Source organism: Ascaphus truei, chromosome 2, assembly GCF_040206685.1.
Source record: "Ascaphus truei isolate aAscTru1 chromosome 2, aAscTru1.hap1, whole genome shotgun sequence".
Taxonomy (NCBI): domain Eukaryota; kingdom Metazoa; phylum Chordata; class Amphibia; order Anura; family Ascaphidae; genus Ascaphus; species Ascaphus truei.
Genome location: NC_134484.1, coordinates 491,010,243 through 491,028,178, shown reverse-complemented (window position 1 = coordinate 491,028,178; position 17,936 = coordinate 491,010,243). Strand labels below are relative to the sequence as shown.

At 46.2% G+C, this 17,936-nt stretch overlaps 1 protein-coding gene across 1 annotated transcript; it reads left to right on the top strand.

Annotated features, from left to right (window-relative positions):
• The first annotated feature begins 2,596 nt into the window (after positions 1 to 2,596).
• Positions 2,597 to 16,619, top strand: LOC142488071 (tyrosinase-like). The gene is made up of 5 exons (XM_075588446.1): positions 2,597 to 2,686; positions 10,697 to 11,540; positions 14,201 to 14,414; positions 14,761 to 14,902; positions 15,942 to 16,619. The coding sequence occupies exons 2-5, from the start codon at positions 10,725 to 10,727 to the stop codon at positions 16,120 to 16,122; spliced, it is 1,353 nt and encodes a 450-aa protein (XP_075444561.1). The 5' UTR covers positions 2,597 to 2,686; positions 10,697 to 10,724; the 3' UTR covers positions 16,123 to 16,619.
• The last annotated feature ends 1,317 nt before the right edge of the window (positions 16,620 to 17,936 follow it).

The following is a 17,936-nucleotide window of genomic DNA, read 5'->3' as shown; positions in this document are numbered from 1 at the left end:
TAATGCACTAGGATTTGGCGCTTCTTTTTCTTCTATTTTTCTATGCAGGTGGAGAGGGAGGTCGTTGTACCCTTTTAAAGAAGCTGCCTGTTTTTCCTGTTAGTGCTACATTTACTTCCCAAATACTGGACATATTTGTTTGGACTCTATAGGACTATCTGCATTGAGCAGACAAAGGAAGGTTCACAGCACCACGTATTTTATTTTTATTTTTATTTTTGAGTTGTTTGTTCATTAGACATTGATTTATATGCATTTTTGGTATATATCCATTTTTTAATCATATATTTTATTAATTACATATTGTCATTAATTTATATTTAATTAACATTTAGTTATACCAATAATTTCTGGCAATTCACACAATAGCGCAGTCCTCTATTGTACACACACATATATATATGTGGTGCCATGTTACTTTGAATACAACTTCATTGGATCTACTGGACTGTGTGCTGTCTCGTTTTTTCCGGACTCCAATCTGGTAAAATCTATTTTTTACATGTGCATATGGGGCAAGCATTAGCATCTTACTATTGTTTACAGTGTGCCAACTGAGTGTGATTTTTTCATATATATATATATATATATATATATATATATATATATATATATATTCATGTAGAGGTATCAGTACCGTGTTAGCCGAGCTTCAATAATCAAAAAATAAATAGATGATACCGTTCTGTGGCTAACGAAATGCTTTTATTTGTGCGAGCTTTCGAGATACACTGATCTCTTCTTCCGGCGATGTTACAACCGGGCGTGTAACATCGCCGGAAGAAGAGATCAGTGTATCTCGAAAGCTCGCACAAATAAAAGCATTTCGTTAGCCACAGAACGGTATCATCTATTTATTTTTTGATTATATATATATATATATATATATATATATATATATATATATATATATATATATATATATGACACACACAAAAAGGCAGTTGCTCACATTATATAAATAAGAGGTTAAGCCAGACCCAAAAATGAATACAGAGAATCCTGAGAAAATACAATTTCTAAATAGGATAGCCTGTAACCAAATAGCTAGGGAAACACTGGTGGTGCTGGGGGATAAAGAAATAAATATAACACACAAAAAGACTGAGACAATCCCCAAAATAGCACTCTAAATATACCACAAAATAACTAATCTAATATAAAGAAAAAAGACTTGGATTCTAAGTCAAAATAGAAAAAGGAAATGATTTTAATAGCGAGCAATAAGACACACTAACATTAAAAACATAAACACACTCTAGGCAGCAAAACAAAAATAAAAAAGCTGTGACTAGAAAAATAATACATATAATATCGCTGAAAGTAAAACCTAGAGCTTAAATGTATCAAAAATGTAATAATATACCTCTCAAAAATATGAGGTGATACAAATGAGCTAAAGGATTATAACACCCCCTAAGGATCCTAGCTACAAATAATATAACTAAACCCAAAAGAAAAAATAATTAAGTATATACAATGAATAAACTTATATACACAATAGTGAACATAAGAAACAATAATATATCTTAAACCAAGGGGGAGACACAGGGGAAAATAAGATGAAAAATACTCAAACCCTTTGGAGCAATAACCAAAAATAATAATAATATCAAAAAACATGAGTGCAAAACGTTCCTGTGGATTCTTGCAAAAAGGCAAAACACATGTCTACTGTATATAGGATGAAAAATAAAGCCCGTACTGGATGCTCAATCAAACCAGCGTTTGCCTACATCCCACAAAGGGGAAAGGACTCACTCTTCACTCCGGGAAGAAGGCCCCCTTGGCTGAAACGCATTGAGTGTTCACTGATGGCAGTTTACATAATTTCTACAGCGTGACCTTTGCTTCATGATGCAACTCCTGTGGACTTTATGAGAGACTGCAATCTACAGTATGTTGGAATTACTCTCCCTTGGACTGACTCATACACAATTATGGACAGCTGAGTATCACTTTCTCTGCTGCTTTGAGTCCTTTCCCCTTTGTGGGATGTAGAAACATTTTTAGGAGAAATAAGAGCAGCTTTAAAAAGAAAACAGCTTCATATCAGCAAACAAAATTAGGGCAGAAAATAACAATCAAGCCTAACCGCATGCAGGGGCTGACTAACATACAGCAATTTTATTTGTTGAAATACAGGCAACATAAACATGTAGGCAGGTGTCCCCTCCGGTTCCTGGTCTCCCGTATCCCCCCCCCTTTCCTCCGATGCCGAGAGGGATGATACCCTCAGTGGACATCTACTACAAGCACAAATAGGGTGCTAAACTTTAGAACGCCTTTCCTCCCATTCACTGAGAATAGGACTAAAGCTTAGCAACTTCTGTGGCTCTGGGCCAGTGTGTGGTAACACAGTGGAGATTTATTTGTATTTTATTGGCATTGATGTCTTGCATATTAATGAATTCTGTGGAAGCTTAATTGCTTCATCTTGTGTAACAGTAAGTAGTTAGTAGTTAATTATAACACCTTTAATACAGCACCATCAATCATTCCACCAAAGTGTGGGCTATTTCAAAGGAATCAGCCTCTAAATGTGTCCAGGCCTATATGTTCCTCCTGAGGGTGATACACGCCTTTCACCACTCCCCGGAGAGCCTATAAATGTGAGGACCACAGTGCAAAGAGCAGCCAGTCCTGAGACAGCAGCAGAGAGGAGACAGGCACCTGAAACTAATAGGTAAGAGAGCACCGTTACATACACAGAATCTCTACATACTCACAGCACCTACACGTACACAGCAACTCTACATACACATAGCACCTTTACACACACAGCACCTTTACACACACAGCACATCTACATACTCAACACCTCTACATACACACAGCAACTCTACACACACAGCACCTCTACATACACAGCACCTCTACATACACAGCACCTCTACATACACACAGCGCCTCTACATACACATAGCACCTCTACACACACAGCACCTCTACATACACACAGCACCTACACGCACACAGCAACTCTACATACACATAGCACCTTTACACACACAGCACCTTTACACACACAGCACATCTACATACTCAGCACCTCTACATACACACAGCACCTCTACACACACAGCACCTTTACATACACAGCACCTCTAAATACACAGCACCTCTACATACACACAGCGCCTCTACATACACATAGCACCTCTACACACACAGCACCTCTACATACACACAGCGCCTCTACATACACACAGCGCCTCTACATACACAGCGCCTCTACATACACACACAGCACCTCTACATACACACAGTGCCTCTACATACACTGCACCTCTACATACACAGCACCTCTACATACACACAGCACCTCTACATACACACAGCACCTCTACATACACACAGCGCCTCTACATACACAAAGCACCTCTACATACACACAGCGCCTCTACATACACACAGCACCTCTACATACACTACCGACCAACTTTATTCTTACTTGGCTAGCTCCGCGAATTTCGGAGTATCCCGGTTATCTGCGGATTTGTGTCGTTTTCTCCCGGGGTATATTCACTGGCGACACACTTTATTGAAGTGTGGCCAGTTCCGCAAGCCGGGAGATTTCCCGGCTTGCAAGTGGCATCCCCTCGGCGTGCCGCGCGTCACCGATGCGCGGTCACGTGTCATCGGGTGCCTGCGCCCCCTGCACGCGCGTCCAGGGCTCCCCGAGGGAGCCCTGGTGTCCCGCGATGTGGAGGACGGCGGCAGGGGGTTCCGGGGGACCCGGCGGACCCGGAGAGGAGAGGGGGAAGCCGCGATCGGCGGGCCTCTCCTCCGCTGCTTCGGCGCGCGCCCGGCACCCTCCGGCGCGCGCCAGGTAACTGCTGCGGCCGAGAACGGGCAAATGCTCGAATAAACTCGGCCGCAGCAGTAGCGTTATATCGCGCCCGTGATTTAAGCATAAAGGGGCCTGTATCTCGGGGAGCAGGGGGTCCCCGGACCTGAAACCAACGCGGTTCAGCTCCGGAGACCCCCTGCACATGTACACTATGAATAAAAATGTATTTTAAATGTATTTATTTATATTCATTTATTTATTTATTTAGATTTATTTATTTATTAATTGTGCTGCTGCTGTGTGTGATTTTTTTTATTGTGGGTAGCGAGAGTGGGTGAAGGGGGTATTAGCCCCAACGATGGTTGTTTAGGTCTTGCGGAGGGTAGCGGGAGGGATAACCCCTTCATGACCGTAGCGGTATTAACTGCTACGGCCGTGAAGGGGTTAAGTGCACCCGCAACCCCCCCGCAAGTCCTAAACTCACACCAAGGGCCAAATACCCCCTTCACCCACCCCCGCTACCCACAATAAAGCGGGCACGGTGGGTTAACCCCTTCATTGCCTTAGCGGCTATCAGCTATGGTAATGAAGCAGCATTTCTGGATTTTAATAATATTGTGCAGGAGCAGGGGGTCCCCTGAGCATTAATTTCTGGCTCAGGGAACCCCCTGTTCACTGTACAATATTATTAAAATACAGAAATGCTGATTCGTTACCATAGCACATAGCCGCTAAAGTAAGGAACGAGTGTTTATTTATATATGTGTTTTATTTAAACTGTACATGTGCAGAGGGTCCCCGGAGCAGAAACGTTTTTGTTTTAAGTCCGGGGACCCCCTGCTCCCTGAGATACAGGCCCCTTTAGGGGGTGCCGGTATCACTCTGCTTTGTTTACATGTTGCGGTCACGTGATCGGGACCTTTAAACGCAGAGGGATACCGGCACCTCATAAAGGGGGCTGTATCTCGGGGAGCAGGGGGTCTCCGGACCTGAAAACAACGCGGTTCAGCTCCGGAGACCCCCTGCACATCTACACTATGAATAAAAATGTATTTTAAATAATTTTTAATGTGCCGATGTTTGCGCAGAGAGAGCAGCGGTTCTCTCTCTGCTGCAAACACATCTCGCCCCCGCCGGCCTACAGTATCATTGATGTGCATATACAGTACTGTATGTGTATGTTAGCGGTTATAGGGGTTGTTGTTATACAGTATATATATACATATACATATATATACTGCATTACAATTCATGAATTTATGCCATCTGGCGGACACGCGAAGCATTGCAGCCTAGTAAATCCTGAACCATTATCAATTAACACATCAACCGCGCGTCAGCCGGGCATGCGCCTGGCTGGGAAGGCAAAAGGAGCCCGGCATGCTCCGGGTGAACAGTGTGGCATTCCAGGAACATGCCAGGTACAAGCCGGTGATTAGTAAGAATAAAGGCTGCCGCAGCAGTACACACAGCACCTATACATACACAGCGCCTCTACATACACTTAGCACCTCTAAATACACAGCACCTCTACATACACACAGCGCCTCTACATACACATAGCACCTCTACACACACAGCACCTCTACATACACACAGCGCCTCTACATACACACAGCGCCTCTACATACACAGCGCCTCTACATACACACACAGCACCTCTACATACACACAGTGCCTCTACATACACAGCACCTCTACATACACAGCACCTCTACATACACACAGCACCTCTACATACACACAGCACCTCTACATACACACAGCGCCTCTACATACACAAAGCACCTCTACATACACACAGCGCCTCTACATACACACAGCACCTCTACATACACTACCGACCAACTTTATTCTTACTTGGCTAGCTCCGCGAATTTCGAAGTATCCCGGTTATCTGCGGATTTGTGTCGTTTTCTCCCGGGGTATATTCACTGGCGACACACTTTATTGAAGTGTGGCCAGTTCCGCAAGCCGGGAAATTTCCCGGCTTGCAAGTGGCAGCCCCTCGGCGTGCCGCGCGTCACCGATGCGCGGTCACGTGTCATCGGGTGCCTGCGCCCCCTGCACGCGCGTCCAGGGCTCCCCGAGGGAGCCCTGGTGTCCCGCGATGTGGGGGACGGCGGCAGGGGGTTCCGGGGGACCCGGCGGACCCGGAGAGGAGAGGGGGAAGCCGCGATCGGCGGGCCTCTCCTCCGCTGCTTCGGCGCACGCCCGGCACCCTCCAGCGCGCGCCAGGTAACTGCTGCGGCCGAGAACGGGCAAATGCTCGAATAAACTCGGCCGCAGCAGTAGCGTTATATCGCGCCCGTGATTTAAGCATAAAGGGGCCTGTATCTCGGGGAGCAGGGGGTCCCCGGACCTGAAACCAACGCGGTTCAGCTCCGGAGACCCCCTGCACATGTACACTATGAATAAAAATGTATTTTAAATGTATTTATTTATATTCATTTATTTATTTATTTAGATTTATTTATTTATTAATTGTGCTGCTGCTGTGTGTGATTTTTTTTATTGTGGGTAGCGAGAGTGGGTGAAGGGGGTATTAGCCCCAACGATGGTTGTTTAGGTCTTGCGGAGGGTAGCGGGAGGGATAACCCCTTCATGACCGTAGCGGTATTAACTGCTACGGCCGTGAAGGGGTTAAGTGCACCCGCAACCCCCCCGCAAGTCCTAAACTCACACCAAGGGCCAAATACCCCCTTCACCCACCCCCGCTACCCACAATAAAGCGGGCACGGTGGGTTAACCCCTTCATTGCCTTAGCGGCTATCAGCTATGGTAATGAAGCAGCATTTCTGGATTTTAATAATATTGTGCAGGAGCAGGGGGTCCCCTGAGCATTAATTTCTGGCTCAGGGAACCCCCTGTTCACTGTACAATATTATTAAAATACAGAAATGCTGATTCGTTACCATAGCACATAGCCGCTAAAGTAAGGAACGAGTGTTTATTTATATATGTGTTTTATTTAAACTGTACATGTGCAGAGGGTCCCCGGAGCAGAAACGTTTTTGTTTTAAGTCCGGGGACCCCCTGCTCCCTGAGATACAGGCCCCTTTAGGGGGTGCCGGTATCACTCTGCTTTGTTTACATGTTGCGGTCACGTGATCGGGACCTTTAAACGCAGAGGGATACCGGCACCTCATAAAGGGGGCTGTATCTCGGGGAGCAGGGGGTCTCCGGACCTGAAAACAACGCGGTTCAGCTCTGGAGACCCCCTGCACATCTACACTATGAATAAAAATGTATTTTAAATAATTTTTAATGTGCCGATGTTTGCGCAGAGAGAGCAGCGGTTCTCTCTCTGCTGCAAACACATCTCGCCCCCGCCGGCCTACAGTATCATTGATGTGCATATACAGTACTGTATGTGTATGTTAGCGGTTATAGGGGTTGTTGTTATACAGTATATATATACATATACATATATATACTGCATTACAATTCATGAATTTATGCCATCTGGCGGACACGCGAAGCATTGCAGCCTAGTAAATCCTGAACCATTATCAATTAACACATCAACCGCGCGTCAGCCGGGCATGCGCCTGGCTGGGAAGGCAAAAGGAGCCCGGCATGCTCCGGGTGAACAGTGTGGCATTCCAGGAACATGCCAGGTACAAGCCGGTGATTAGTAAGAATAAAGGCTGCCGCAGCAGTACACACAGCACCTATACATACACAGCGCCTCTACATACACTTAGCACCTCTACATACACAGCATCTCTACATACACACAGCGCCTCAACATACACACAGCACCTCTACACACACAGCACCTCTACATACACAGCGCCTCTACATACACAGCACCTCTACATACACACAGCACCTCTACATACACAGCACCTCTATATACACAGCGCGCCTCTACATACACACAGCACCTCTACATACACAGCACCTCTACATACTGTACACACAGCACCCCTACATACATGATGCGCCTCTATATAAACAGTGCGCCTCTACATACACAGCACCTCTACATACACACAGCACCTCTACATACACAGCGCCTCCATATACACAGCGCGCCTCTACATACAAACAGCACCTCTACATACACAGCACCTCTACATACACACAGCACCTCTACATACACACAACGCCTCTACATACACACAGCGCCTCTACATACACAGCACCTCTACATAATGTACACAGAACACCCCTACATACACGATGCACCTCTATATTCACAGTGCGCCTCTATATACACAGTGCGTATCTACATACACACAGTGCCTCTACATACACACAGCGCCTCTACATACACACAGCGCCTCTACATACACAGCATTGCTACATACATAGCACACCTCTACATACAAAGCTTCAATACATACAAATGTATAGTGTCAGGCAAAGAACTACTCATATGCTTTATTGAGGAGATGTTTTTTAGATGGGTCTTAAAGGTGGATAGAAAGGTGCTAGTTTGGTATTGACGGGAAGGGCATTCCAGAGGTGCGGTGCAGTCAGTGAGAAAGGTTTAAGGCGGGAGAGAGCATCCTTTAGCAGAATGCAAGAGTTGGGATGGTGCATAGCGGCGAGAATTTAGGGCTGAGATGTAAGGAGGGGCAGAAGAGTTTAAAGCTTTAAAAGTGAGAAGAAGAATGGAGTGTGAGATGCAGGATTTGATCGGAAGCCAGGAGAGGGATTTCAAGAGGGGAGACGCTGACAAAGATTTAGGAAAGAGTAGAGTGATTCTGGCATCAGCGTTTAGGATAGATTGTAGGGGAGACAGGTGAGAGGCAGGAAGGCCGGACAGCAGGAGGTTACAGTTATCGAGATGGGTGATTGTGTCAGAGTTTTAGCAGTCGAGAAACAGAGGAAAGGTCATACAGTGAGAAACAAGAGAAACAAACAAAAAGCACAACAGATAGATTGATGAAACATCTAAATATGTAAATCAAATGTGGCCTAAACACCTGTGGTTTCCTCCCTAAACCACATTAACTACTGAACTAAATATAATGGTGTTCATGGCGCAATTTTGATAAATAGTGCAATATAATGTGCAGACAACCCAGTGCTAAATATATACAAACACTAATTACACATCTACTGCTGCTCCATTTGCTGCAAGGACGAGAGCATGTAGAAATAAGGCAGGGTCCAGGATTGGGAGAGATGTCCCCAGAAGCAAGGAGGAGAAGCATGGAAAGAAAGAGAATGTGTGAGGATGATTTGTTGGGGTATGTTTTAGTGCATGGGGTATAGCTGGATAGCGTCAGAGGGCTAAACATGCAGAGAGGTTCCATGAAAGTTAGGGTAAGGTAAACTCCACACTGCTGGCCCTTCCTTCCTCCCATGATTGCCCTATTCTCTGACGCTGACTTCACAAAAGTCTAACCACTCAGAGTGTCTCGTAATGTATAAAAATATCAATCCATCTACAAAAAAAGTATACATATTTGTTAAACATTAATATTTTTATAAATTACAAGACCGTGTGAGTGCCTACACGTTTGTGATTTATGCTAGATACTGATCCTCCTTGATTTTGTTTGTCATGCACACGTGGGCACATATACAATGGTACCATGAGTGCTCCTAACAAAGGACAATATGCCACTGGCTTCAGACATGTCCTCTGTCTCCTGGGGCAGGAGAGGTCTCACGGTCATCTTTATAACCAACTCAAGGCCGGTGCAAAAGTATTTGTCACCCTAGGCTAACCTTCAGCCGTGCGTCCGCCACCCCCACCCCCGTCTTTTCCCCCAAAATGTCTATGTTGGCTAGACTTGCTCCAGCCTGATACAATCCTCTCTCTATCAACCCCATCATTCTCATTCCCTCACCCCTTTTCATACTCTCATGCCCGTTAATACTCTCTTCATCCTCTGTCACCCCCTTCATCCTCTCTCACCCCTCCCTCTAGTTAAAATTCCTAACCTGGCTGAAGAGGTCCTCCCTAGCACTGGAAGTTCTCACTTTCTTCCAGGTCTCCGAGGTCGGAGTGGTGGGGTGTCCTATGCCACAGATTCCACCGCCTTCCTCCTCTGCAGTGCACATTTCCTCCTCCGCTCTGCGACTGTTCTGCTCCTGCGAGTCACACCACCGCCATTACTCGCCTCATCCTCTGCCCCCCCACAAAATGTGCCACCTTAGGCTGCCAAGTGCTTGCACCGGCCCTGCCTCCTTACCAACCTCTCCCCACATGCTCCAATCCTCACCCCTCTCGCACTCCTTCCCACTCCTCTTTATTTTGCCTCTCAACCCTCTCTCTCTCCCCAACACCTCTCTCTCTCCCCCGCCCCTTTTTCTCACCCCACACACCTCTCCCTTCCCCTTACCCCTCTCTCACTCCCCCTCTCTCTCAACCCCATCTCTCTCACCCCTCATCCCTCTCTCTCCCACCCCCACCCTTCTCTCCCCTTTTCCCTATCTCTCCCCACCTCTTCTCCTCCTCTCTCACAGCCCCTCCCCTCTCTCCCCACACCCTCTCTATCACCCCCAAACCTTCTCTCTCACCCTAGCCCTCTCTCACTCCCCTCTCACCCACTCCCCTTTATTTCACACTCTTCTCATCTCTCTCACTCCCTTCCCTCTCTCTCACACTCCCCCCCCTCCCTCTCTCACCCCTCCCCTCTTTCTCTCTGACCCCTCCCGTCTCACTTACCTACCTCTCTTTCACCCCCCAATCCCCATTTTTCAGCCCCCACACCCCACATTTTTAACCCCCCCCCCCTTATCCTGAATAGTGATGTGCAGCAGGGTGAGCAGGTTATAGGTACTCTGCAGTGGAGTGTGACAGCAGCTTGGGAAAGCAGCCTGCTCTGCTCCTGGCCTCCCACACTCCCCTCCCCCAAAATGGGACATCCTATGCAACCACCTAGGTATGCGAGTGGTTGCACTGGCCATGAACCTACACTAATCTATCTCTCTCCACAGATAGGATCGCTAGTAGCTGTAGGAAGCCATGCTTCTCCTCTGTACCTTCCTCACCCTCTGCCTCAGCGCAGTGCACAGCCAGTTCCCCAGAGTCTGCACCACAGATGAAGCTTTAAGGGACAAGAGCTGCTGCCCGGCCGGGAAGGATGGAAGCCCCTGTGGTTCCCGCTCAGGGAGGGGTATATGTCGGGACTGGGTGGTATTTGTCATTGTTCCATTAAGGGAAGCATTTGGCTTTGCAGAAAGCGTTCCCCAGTATGATGATGACCGCCTGGACTGGCCCCGAGACTATTTTAACAAAACATGTGAATGCTTCAGAAACTACGGCGGTTTTAACTGCGGTGACTGCAAATACGGCTTCCATGGAGAGAAATGTGATCGGAAAAAGACTGTGGTTCGGAGAGAGATCCGGGAACTATCGTTACTGGAGAGGAAAAAAGTATTTCGTTATTTGGCAATAGCAAAGACCACAAAGAGCAAAGACTTTGTTGTCCTGACCACTCGAGACAGACATCACCGAGACACGTATCGCTTTGTGGATGCTACAATCTATAATATCTTCGCCTGGATTCATTACTACTCTACGCATGCAATCATGATGAGAAGCTCCTTTGATGACTCACATACCTATGCCCATCAAGGCCCTGCTTTTCCTGGCTGGCACCGTCTTGGTTTAGTCTTTTTAGAGAGACAAATCCAGCTTTTGACCGGTGATGAAGACTTTGCTCTTCCATATTATGATTGGCGCGGAGAGAAGAACTGCTCAATCTGTACTAACGACTTCATGGGAAAAAACGATGGGCAGGGGACACTTGATCCATCTTCCTACTTTGCTTCCTGGAGGGTGAGTGATGTTTTATTTCTAACTCCCAACTTCAAACAGAAATGGCAAAAGGGCCATCAGACCGGCAAACATTAGAAATAAAGAATTTGCCATTTAAAGTGAAATCAATCCCAAGTACATGAATACTGAAAGGATTAGAACAGAGGCCCCTTTCAGGGATCAATCGGCCAGAATATTATTAGTGATAAGGTGAAAGCAGAGATATTAAACCAACGTTTTACCTATGTGTCCATGAACACCAAACATGAGTCATCTACCTATGTAATTCTATAGTTATACGGTATGGATGGAGAGTCCGGGAACATCTTAGTTGGTCTCATTTTGACAAACTACCTAATTTGTACCCTGCGGTTCAGGTGCACTCAGCCAGTTACATCACCTTCAACCTCATAGGTCAGGTGCCAGATGATCCTGCACCCTTATCTCTCTTTTCCCTTAATAAATGTAGGGCGCTGTACAAAGAGGGGCTCGCTGTCTCCTTAAGATTACATTCGTAGCGAGGAGGAAACAGAGGGGGAAAGTTCTTGTGTGAAACTGCTTCACTGAGACAAGATTGAGATTGTCAGACACAATATCTGCATTAACAGCAGGGTTCAATGTCAGGGACTTACTGTACCAGGCAGGCAGATTAGCAGCAACATTATATCTTCATTGGAAGAAAACTGAGATTACAGTCTGACAGTGTCTTTATCTCCCAAATCCTGAGGAAGGGCTGGTTCTCTCTCTATAAAGATGTAATTACATTTACTGCCAATCAATGCCTGGCATGTTCCTGTGACTTCTTTCTATGCTGACCCTGTGACTTCTTCCTATGCTGGCCCTGTGACTTCTTCCTATGATGGCCCTGTGACTTCTTCCTATGCTGGCCCTGTGACTACTTCCTATGCTGCCCCTGTGACTTCTTCCTATGCTGACCCTGTGACTTATTCCTATGCTGACCCTGTGACTTCTTCCTATACTGGCCCTGTGACTTCTTCCTATGCTGGCCGTGTGACTTCTTCCTATGCTGGCCCTGTGACTTCTTTCTATGCTGGCCCTGTGACTTCTTCCTATGCTGGCCCTGTGACTTCTTCCTATGCTGGCCCTGTGACTTCTTCCTATGCTGGCCCTGTGACTTCTTCCTGTGCTGGCCCTGTGACTTCTTACTATGCTGGCCCTGTGACTTCTTCCTATGCAGGCCCTGTGACTTCTTCCTATGCTAGCCCTGTGACTTCTTCCTATGCTGGCCCTGTGACTTCTTCCTATGCTGGCCCTGTGACTACTTCCTACGCTGGCACTGTGTCTTCTTCTTATGCTGGCCCTGTAACTTCTTCCTATGCTAGCCCTGTGACTTCTTCCTATGCTGGCCCTGTAAATTCTTCCCATGCTGGCCCTGTGACTTCTTCCTATGCTGGCCCTGTAACTTCTTCCTATGCTGGCCCTGTGACTACTTCCTATGCTGACCCTGTGACTTCTTCCCATGCTGGCCCGGTGACTTCTTCCTATGCTGACCCTGTGACTGCTTCCTATGCTGGCCCTGTGGCTTCTTCCTATGCTGGCCCTGTGACTTCTTCCTACGCTAGCCCTGTGACTTCTTCCTATTCTGGCCCTGTGACTTCTTCCTGTGCTGGCCCTGTGACTTCTTCCTGTGCTGGCCCTGTGACTTCTTCCTATGCTGGCCCTGTGACTGCTTCCTGTGCTGGCCCTGTGACTTCTTCCTATGCTGGCCCTGTGACTTCTTCCTATGCTGGCCCTGTGACTTCTTCCTACGCTGGCCCTGTGACTTCTTCCTATGCTGGCCCTGTGACTTCTTCCTATGCTGGCCCTGTGACTTCTTCCTATGCTGGCCCTGTGACTTCTTCCTATGCTGGCCATATGACTTCTTCCTATGCTGGCCCTGTAACTTCTTCCTATGCTGGCCCTGTGACCTCTTCCTATGATGGCCCTGTGACTTCTTCCTATGCTTGCCCTGTGACTTCTTCCTATGCTGACCCTGTGACTGCTTCCTATGCTGGCCCTGTGGCTTCTTCCTATGATGGCCCTGTGACTTCTTCTTATGCTTGCCCTATGACTTCTTCCTATGCTTGCCCTGTGACTTCTTCCTATGCTTGCCCTGTGACCTCTTCCTATGATGGCCCTGTGACTTCTTCCTATGCTTGCCCTGTGACTTCTTCCTATGCTGACCCTGTGACTGCTTCCTTTGCTGGCCCTGTGGCTTCTTCCTATGCTGGCCCTGTGACTTCTTCCTACGCTAGCCCTGTGACTTCTTCCTATTCTGGCCCTGTGACTTCTTCCTGTGCTGGCCCTGTGACTTCTTCCTGTGCTGGCCCTGTGACTTCTTCCTATGCTGGCCCTGTGACTTCTTCCTGTGCTTGCCCTGTGACTTCTTCCTATGCTGGCCATGTGACTACTTCCTACGCTGGTCCTGTGACTTCTTCCTATGCTGGCCCTGTGACTTCTTCCTGTGCTGTCCCTGTGACTTCTTCCTAAGATGGCCCTGTGACTTCTTCCTGTGCTGGCCCTGTGATTTCTTCCTAAGCTGGCCCTGTGACTTCTTCCTATGCTGGCCCTGTGACGGCATTAACATGGAAGGGCCATGGTCTGCAGTATTCAGGGTTATAGCAAATAGACAACAGGAGAATTACCATTTCTGTGTCTTCTTGTCTTCTCCTATTCCTCAGTGCATCTGCAGCGGGTTTCACTACGATAATGCTTACTGTCCAGTGGCTGAGCATGAAAATGAGATGGTAAAGCTGCGCAGGAGACCTGGTAATGACCGTGCAATTAACAGACTGCCCTCATTCAAAGATGTGGAGGACACACTCAAGTGGAGCGTCTTTGACAGACCCCCATATAACAGCAGAGCAACACGAAGCTTCCGTAATGTCCTTGAAGGTGAAATACCCATTTGAATCTTTTTATGTGTTAGGATTAAACAATGTTTATGTAAATTATGCAGATATTTTCCCTTGAACATTTTGGAATTTGTGGAAACTCACCAATTTCAATCAATAGTAAAAATGTCTGAATGTGTCATGGATTCTTACTTCCATCTAATGTTTCTACCACCTGTATATTGAACAATCAGTTTATCCGTTGTATTCCTGTCCCTATATTACCATCCTTAATAAACCTACTGACAGAAATAGGGAGAGCTGGGATCCAGTGACGGGGATGGGATCAGTAAGAGGGACATGATACAAACTGGCTCTTGATGGTTCTGTGTTCTCTCTTTGCTCAGGGTTCATTAGGCCATCAAATGGGATGACACCAGCCACAACCATGCATAATCAAGTCCACGTGTACATGGGAGGGACCATGAGCCAAGTCCCAATATCCAGCAATGACCCAATGTTTGTCCTGCACCATTGTTACATTGACAAGTAAGTTTCTGCACAAATCAACTCTGCTGTTTAAACCCTTTGTAGATACTTTCCCCGGCTGTAGCTGGATGTGTAGAAATGTTCCTCTGCCAGATTTGCCTGTGGGAGGTACAGTTGATGCCATGAGGGCAGGAACAGGGTAAATATTAGAGAGGAGGAGAGATGAGGAGAAGAGAAAAGGTTTTAACAAAGTGCAGGAGGAAAGCAAGTTTCATAAAGAGAAGTGCCAGAACAAGTGGTCACTGCGCTGAAGCGGGAGGGTGACAGAGTTAGGGGAAATGCGAGGAGGTAAAAAAGGGGTGGTGGATATGTGGAATAAACTTCTAACAGAGGAGGTCGGGGCAAATTCAGTCAGGGAATGATAAACGTATTGGGATAGACATAAGGTTATTCAAAGTATGAAAGGAAGACAAGGGACGGAGGTCTGAGGTTTTATACCAGGCAGGGAAATTGCAAATTAGGTGGGTCACGTGGTTCTTTTCTGCTGTCAAATTCTATGTTTGTGTAGCTGTATGAGTGAAGGTCAAGATTAGGAGCAAGTGAGGATGAAAGGCAGGAAGATAGTAGATTGCAAACAGAGGTTTAGATGAGAATAGAGACAGTTCGAGTGAACAGCCGGTTATTTGAAATTTATAGAGTTGACATTAGGTAAAAGAGTAGAGAAAGAGAGGACATGTGTCTGGTTAAAGTATAGAGTGTTGGTTGGAGAGCAGGTTGGTAGAGACGGTAAGTGGAGAGCGAGTTGGTAGAAAACAGAACGGTAGAGAGCGGGTTATTGGAGGGTAAATTGGTGGAGAGCAGGGAGATGGAACATGCGATAGTGGTGGATAGGTTTGTGGTGAACAGGCTGGTGGAGAGAGGGTCATTGGAGGGTGGGTTGGTGGAGAGTAGGGAGATGGAGAGTGGGATAGTGGTGGATAGGTTAGTGGAGAACAGACTGGTGGAGAGAGGGTTGGTCGAAAGTTGGTTAGTAGAATATATTTTATTTATTTGGCACATATAGCAAGACAGATCTGTTATCTTTGCCTTTCTGTTACAGGATCTTTGAGTTATGGATAACCAAATATAATGGAAATCCTGATACATATCCTGAAAACAATGAGCCGGGACAAGGCGCCGAAGAGTGCTGCACCCCGTACTTCCCATGTTATAGGAACAAAGATCTCCTCCGGAAGTCAACAGATTTTGGATACAAATATTCAACATATCAGAGAAGTTAAAAGAGCGACAAGTACAGCAGCCAAAGGAAGAACAGCAGGCAAGGGAAGTACAGCAGCCAGAGGAAGTACAGCAGCCAGAGGAAGTACAGCAGGGATACTAGAGTTTAAAGCTAATAAATTGGTCTGCTAGGGAGATTAGAGCTATTGCACCAACCTGTAGCGACGTCTCATTTACTTCTATCTCCTTTAACTTTTGGTGCTAACCTGCCTCCTGTTCCCACTTAATCCTGTGCTGGGAAGATAGCAGCGACACGCAGTCTCCGGTCTCGGCAGGCTATGCATTCTGGGTGCGACTTTGCTCTTCTCAGCGGTGACTGACAGTCCTGCTAAACATGCATTGTCCTAAAGAGGGGAGGCGTTAGCATGTCATTTACCCTACAAAAAGCTTTGATCCCGCTCTGCATTTAATAAAGCTGCTAATATTCCTTTTCATATCGGTTTTCTATAGAATTGTCTTTCTGGACGCTCAGAAAAATAAAATATTTCACTCTGCCTTATACTATGTCTGCATTTGTGACTAAATATATATATATCTCCTGAATGTTTAATGGTGCACATACAAGGACATGAGATGCACAATGTGTTTTCAGTAAAACGTTCTGGGCCTTATTTACAAGCGCACATAGAATCACACGCGCTGAGTCCAGGCATACGATAGGTAACTTTAGTGAGGGTCCCTCCTGCTGCTCCAAATCCTCCCGCGATCAAAGGGGCAATACTTGGAAAATGAAAACAAGAAGTAGCGCAACGAAGGGACGGGTAAGTATATACGTCATTTATACAGCGAACTAGCAAAATATATAAAACTCACATAAAGTATAAGGTACATCGGCACAGCAGCTTTAACATCATAACAAAACGCAGTGCCTGGCAGGTAATCTTCCAACCTCCTAACCAGGAAAGTCTCGCAGACGCCGGCTCCTATCAGGGCAGCCGATCGACAGCCGAATGAAGGCACCAATGGTGATGTAGCAGTGGGAGGGTGAAACGGCCTCCACGCGTTTCGCATCATACGCTTCGTCAGGGGGAAGTTCATAAAACCCATCAGGCAGCCAGATAAAGGCAACCAAACAAATAACAATAAAGCAATGACTGTCACGGTAGCTTGTGCAGGGTTATAATATAGCACCAAATCTCTGGGTTGAATTGAATACGACTAAGATATGATAATTAAAGTTTATTCCTTGAAAAAGATGAACACACAGAATATACAAATAACACACAGAATATGGACACTTACGAGGGAAGGGGCAATGAAGCAATCAGGATCTGGATTAGCATTTCATCAGGCAATCAGGTATCATTCAGATGTTGTAACGAAGACACTGGGCATAGGGCTTACACTCGTTTATATGGGATTTAAGCCCTATCCCTTAACATTAAGTGTCAGGTATTGGTTAACATGGCAACAAATTATATCTATGGCGCTCTGCACTAGTGATATACCATATATATGATAAAAAATCAAATAAATTTATACAACCAGTGTCGTGGATATTCTCCCTTTGGTATTGATGCTCCACACGTGGTGGGTACACATGTAAGGAAAGAAAATCAAAACATAGTGTAATATTGTTAAACACACATATAAACATGCAACATGAGACAGACGCTGAGAACAACAGGTGACAGGTGAAAGATTACAAACACATTTAATAAGGTATATGATTAAAAATACATAAAAATACATCAAAACATATATAAGGATCTGGTAGGATACTCCAACTCAAGTGGGGGTTCCTGCTTACCAAACGTAAGATGGTATCAGGCAATGGATATTGTTAAAGAGTATCCCCTCTTGTGGATGGCCGCTG

Coding starts and splice junctions, on each gene's coding strand:
- LOC142488071 (XM_075588446.1), top strand. CDS start 10,725: ATGCTTCTCCTCTGTACCTTCCTCACCCTCTGCCTCAGCGCAGTGCAC. Junction 11,541..14,200: donor CCTACTTTGCTTCCTGGAGG/GTGAGTGATGTT, acceptor CCTATTCCTCAG/TGCATCTGCAGCGGGTTTCA. Junction 14,415..14,760: donor CTTCCGTAATGTCCTTGAAG/GTGAAATACCCA, acceptor CTCTTTGCTCAG/GGTTCATTAGGCCATCAAAT.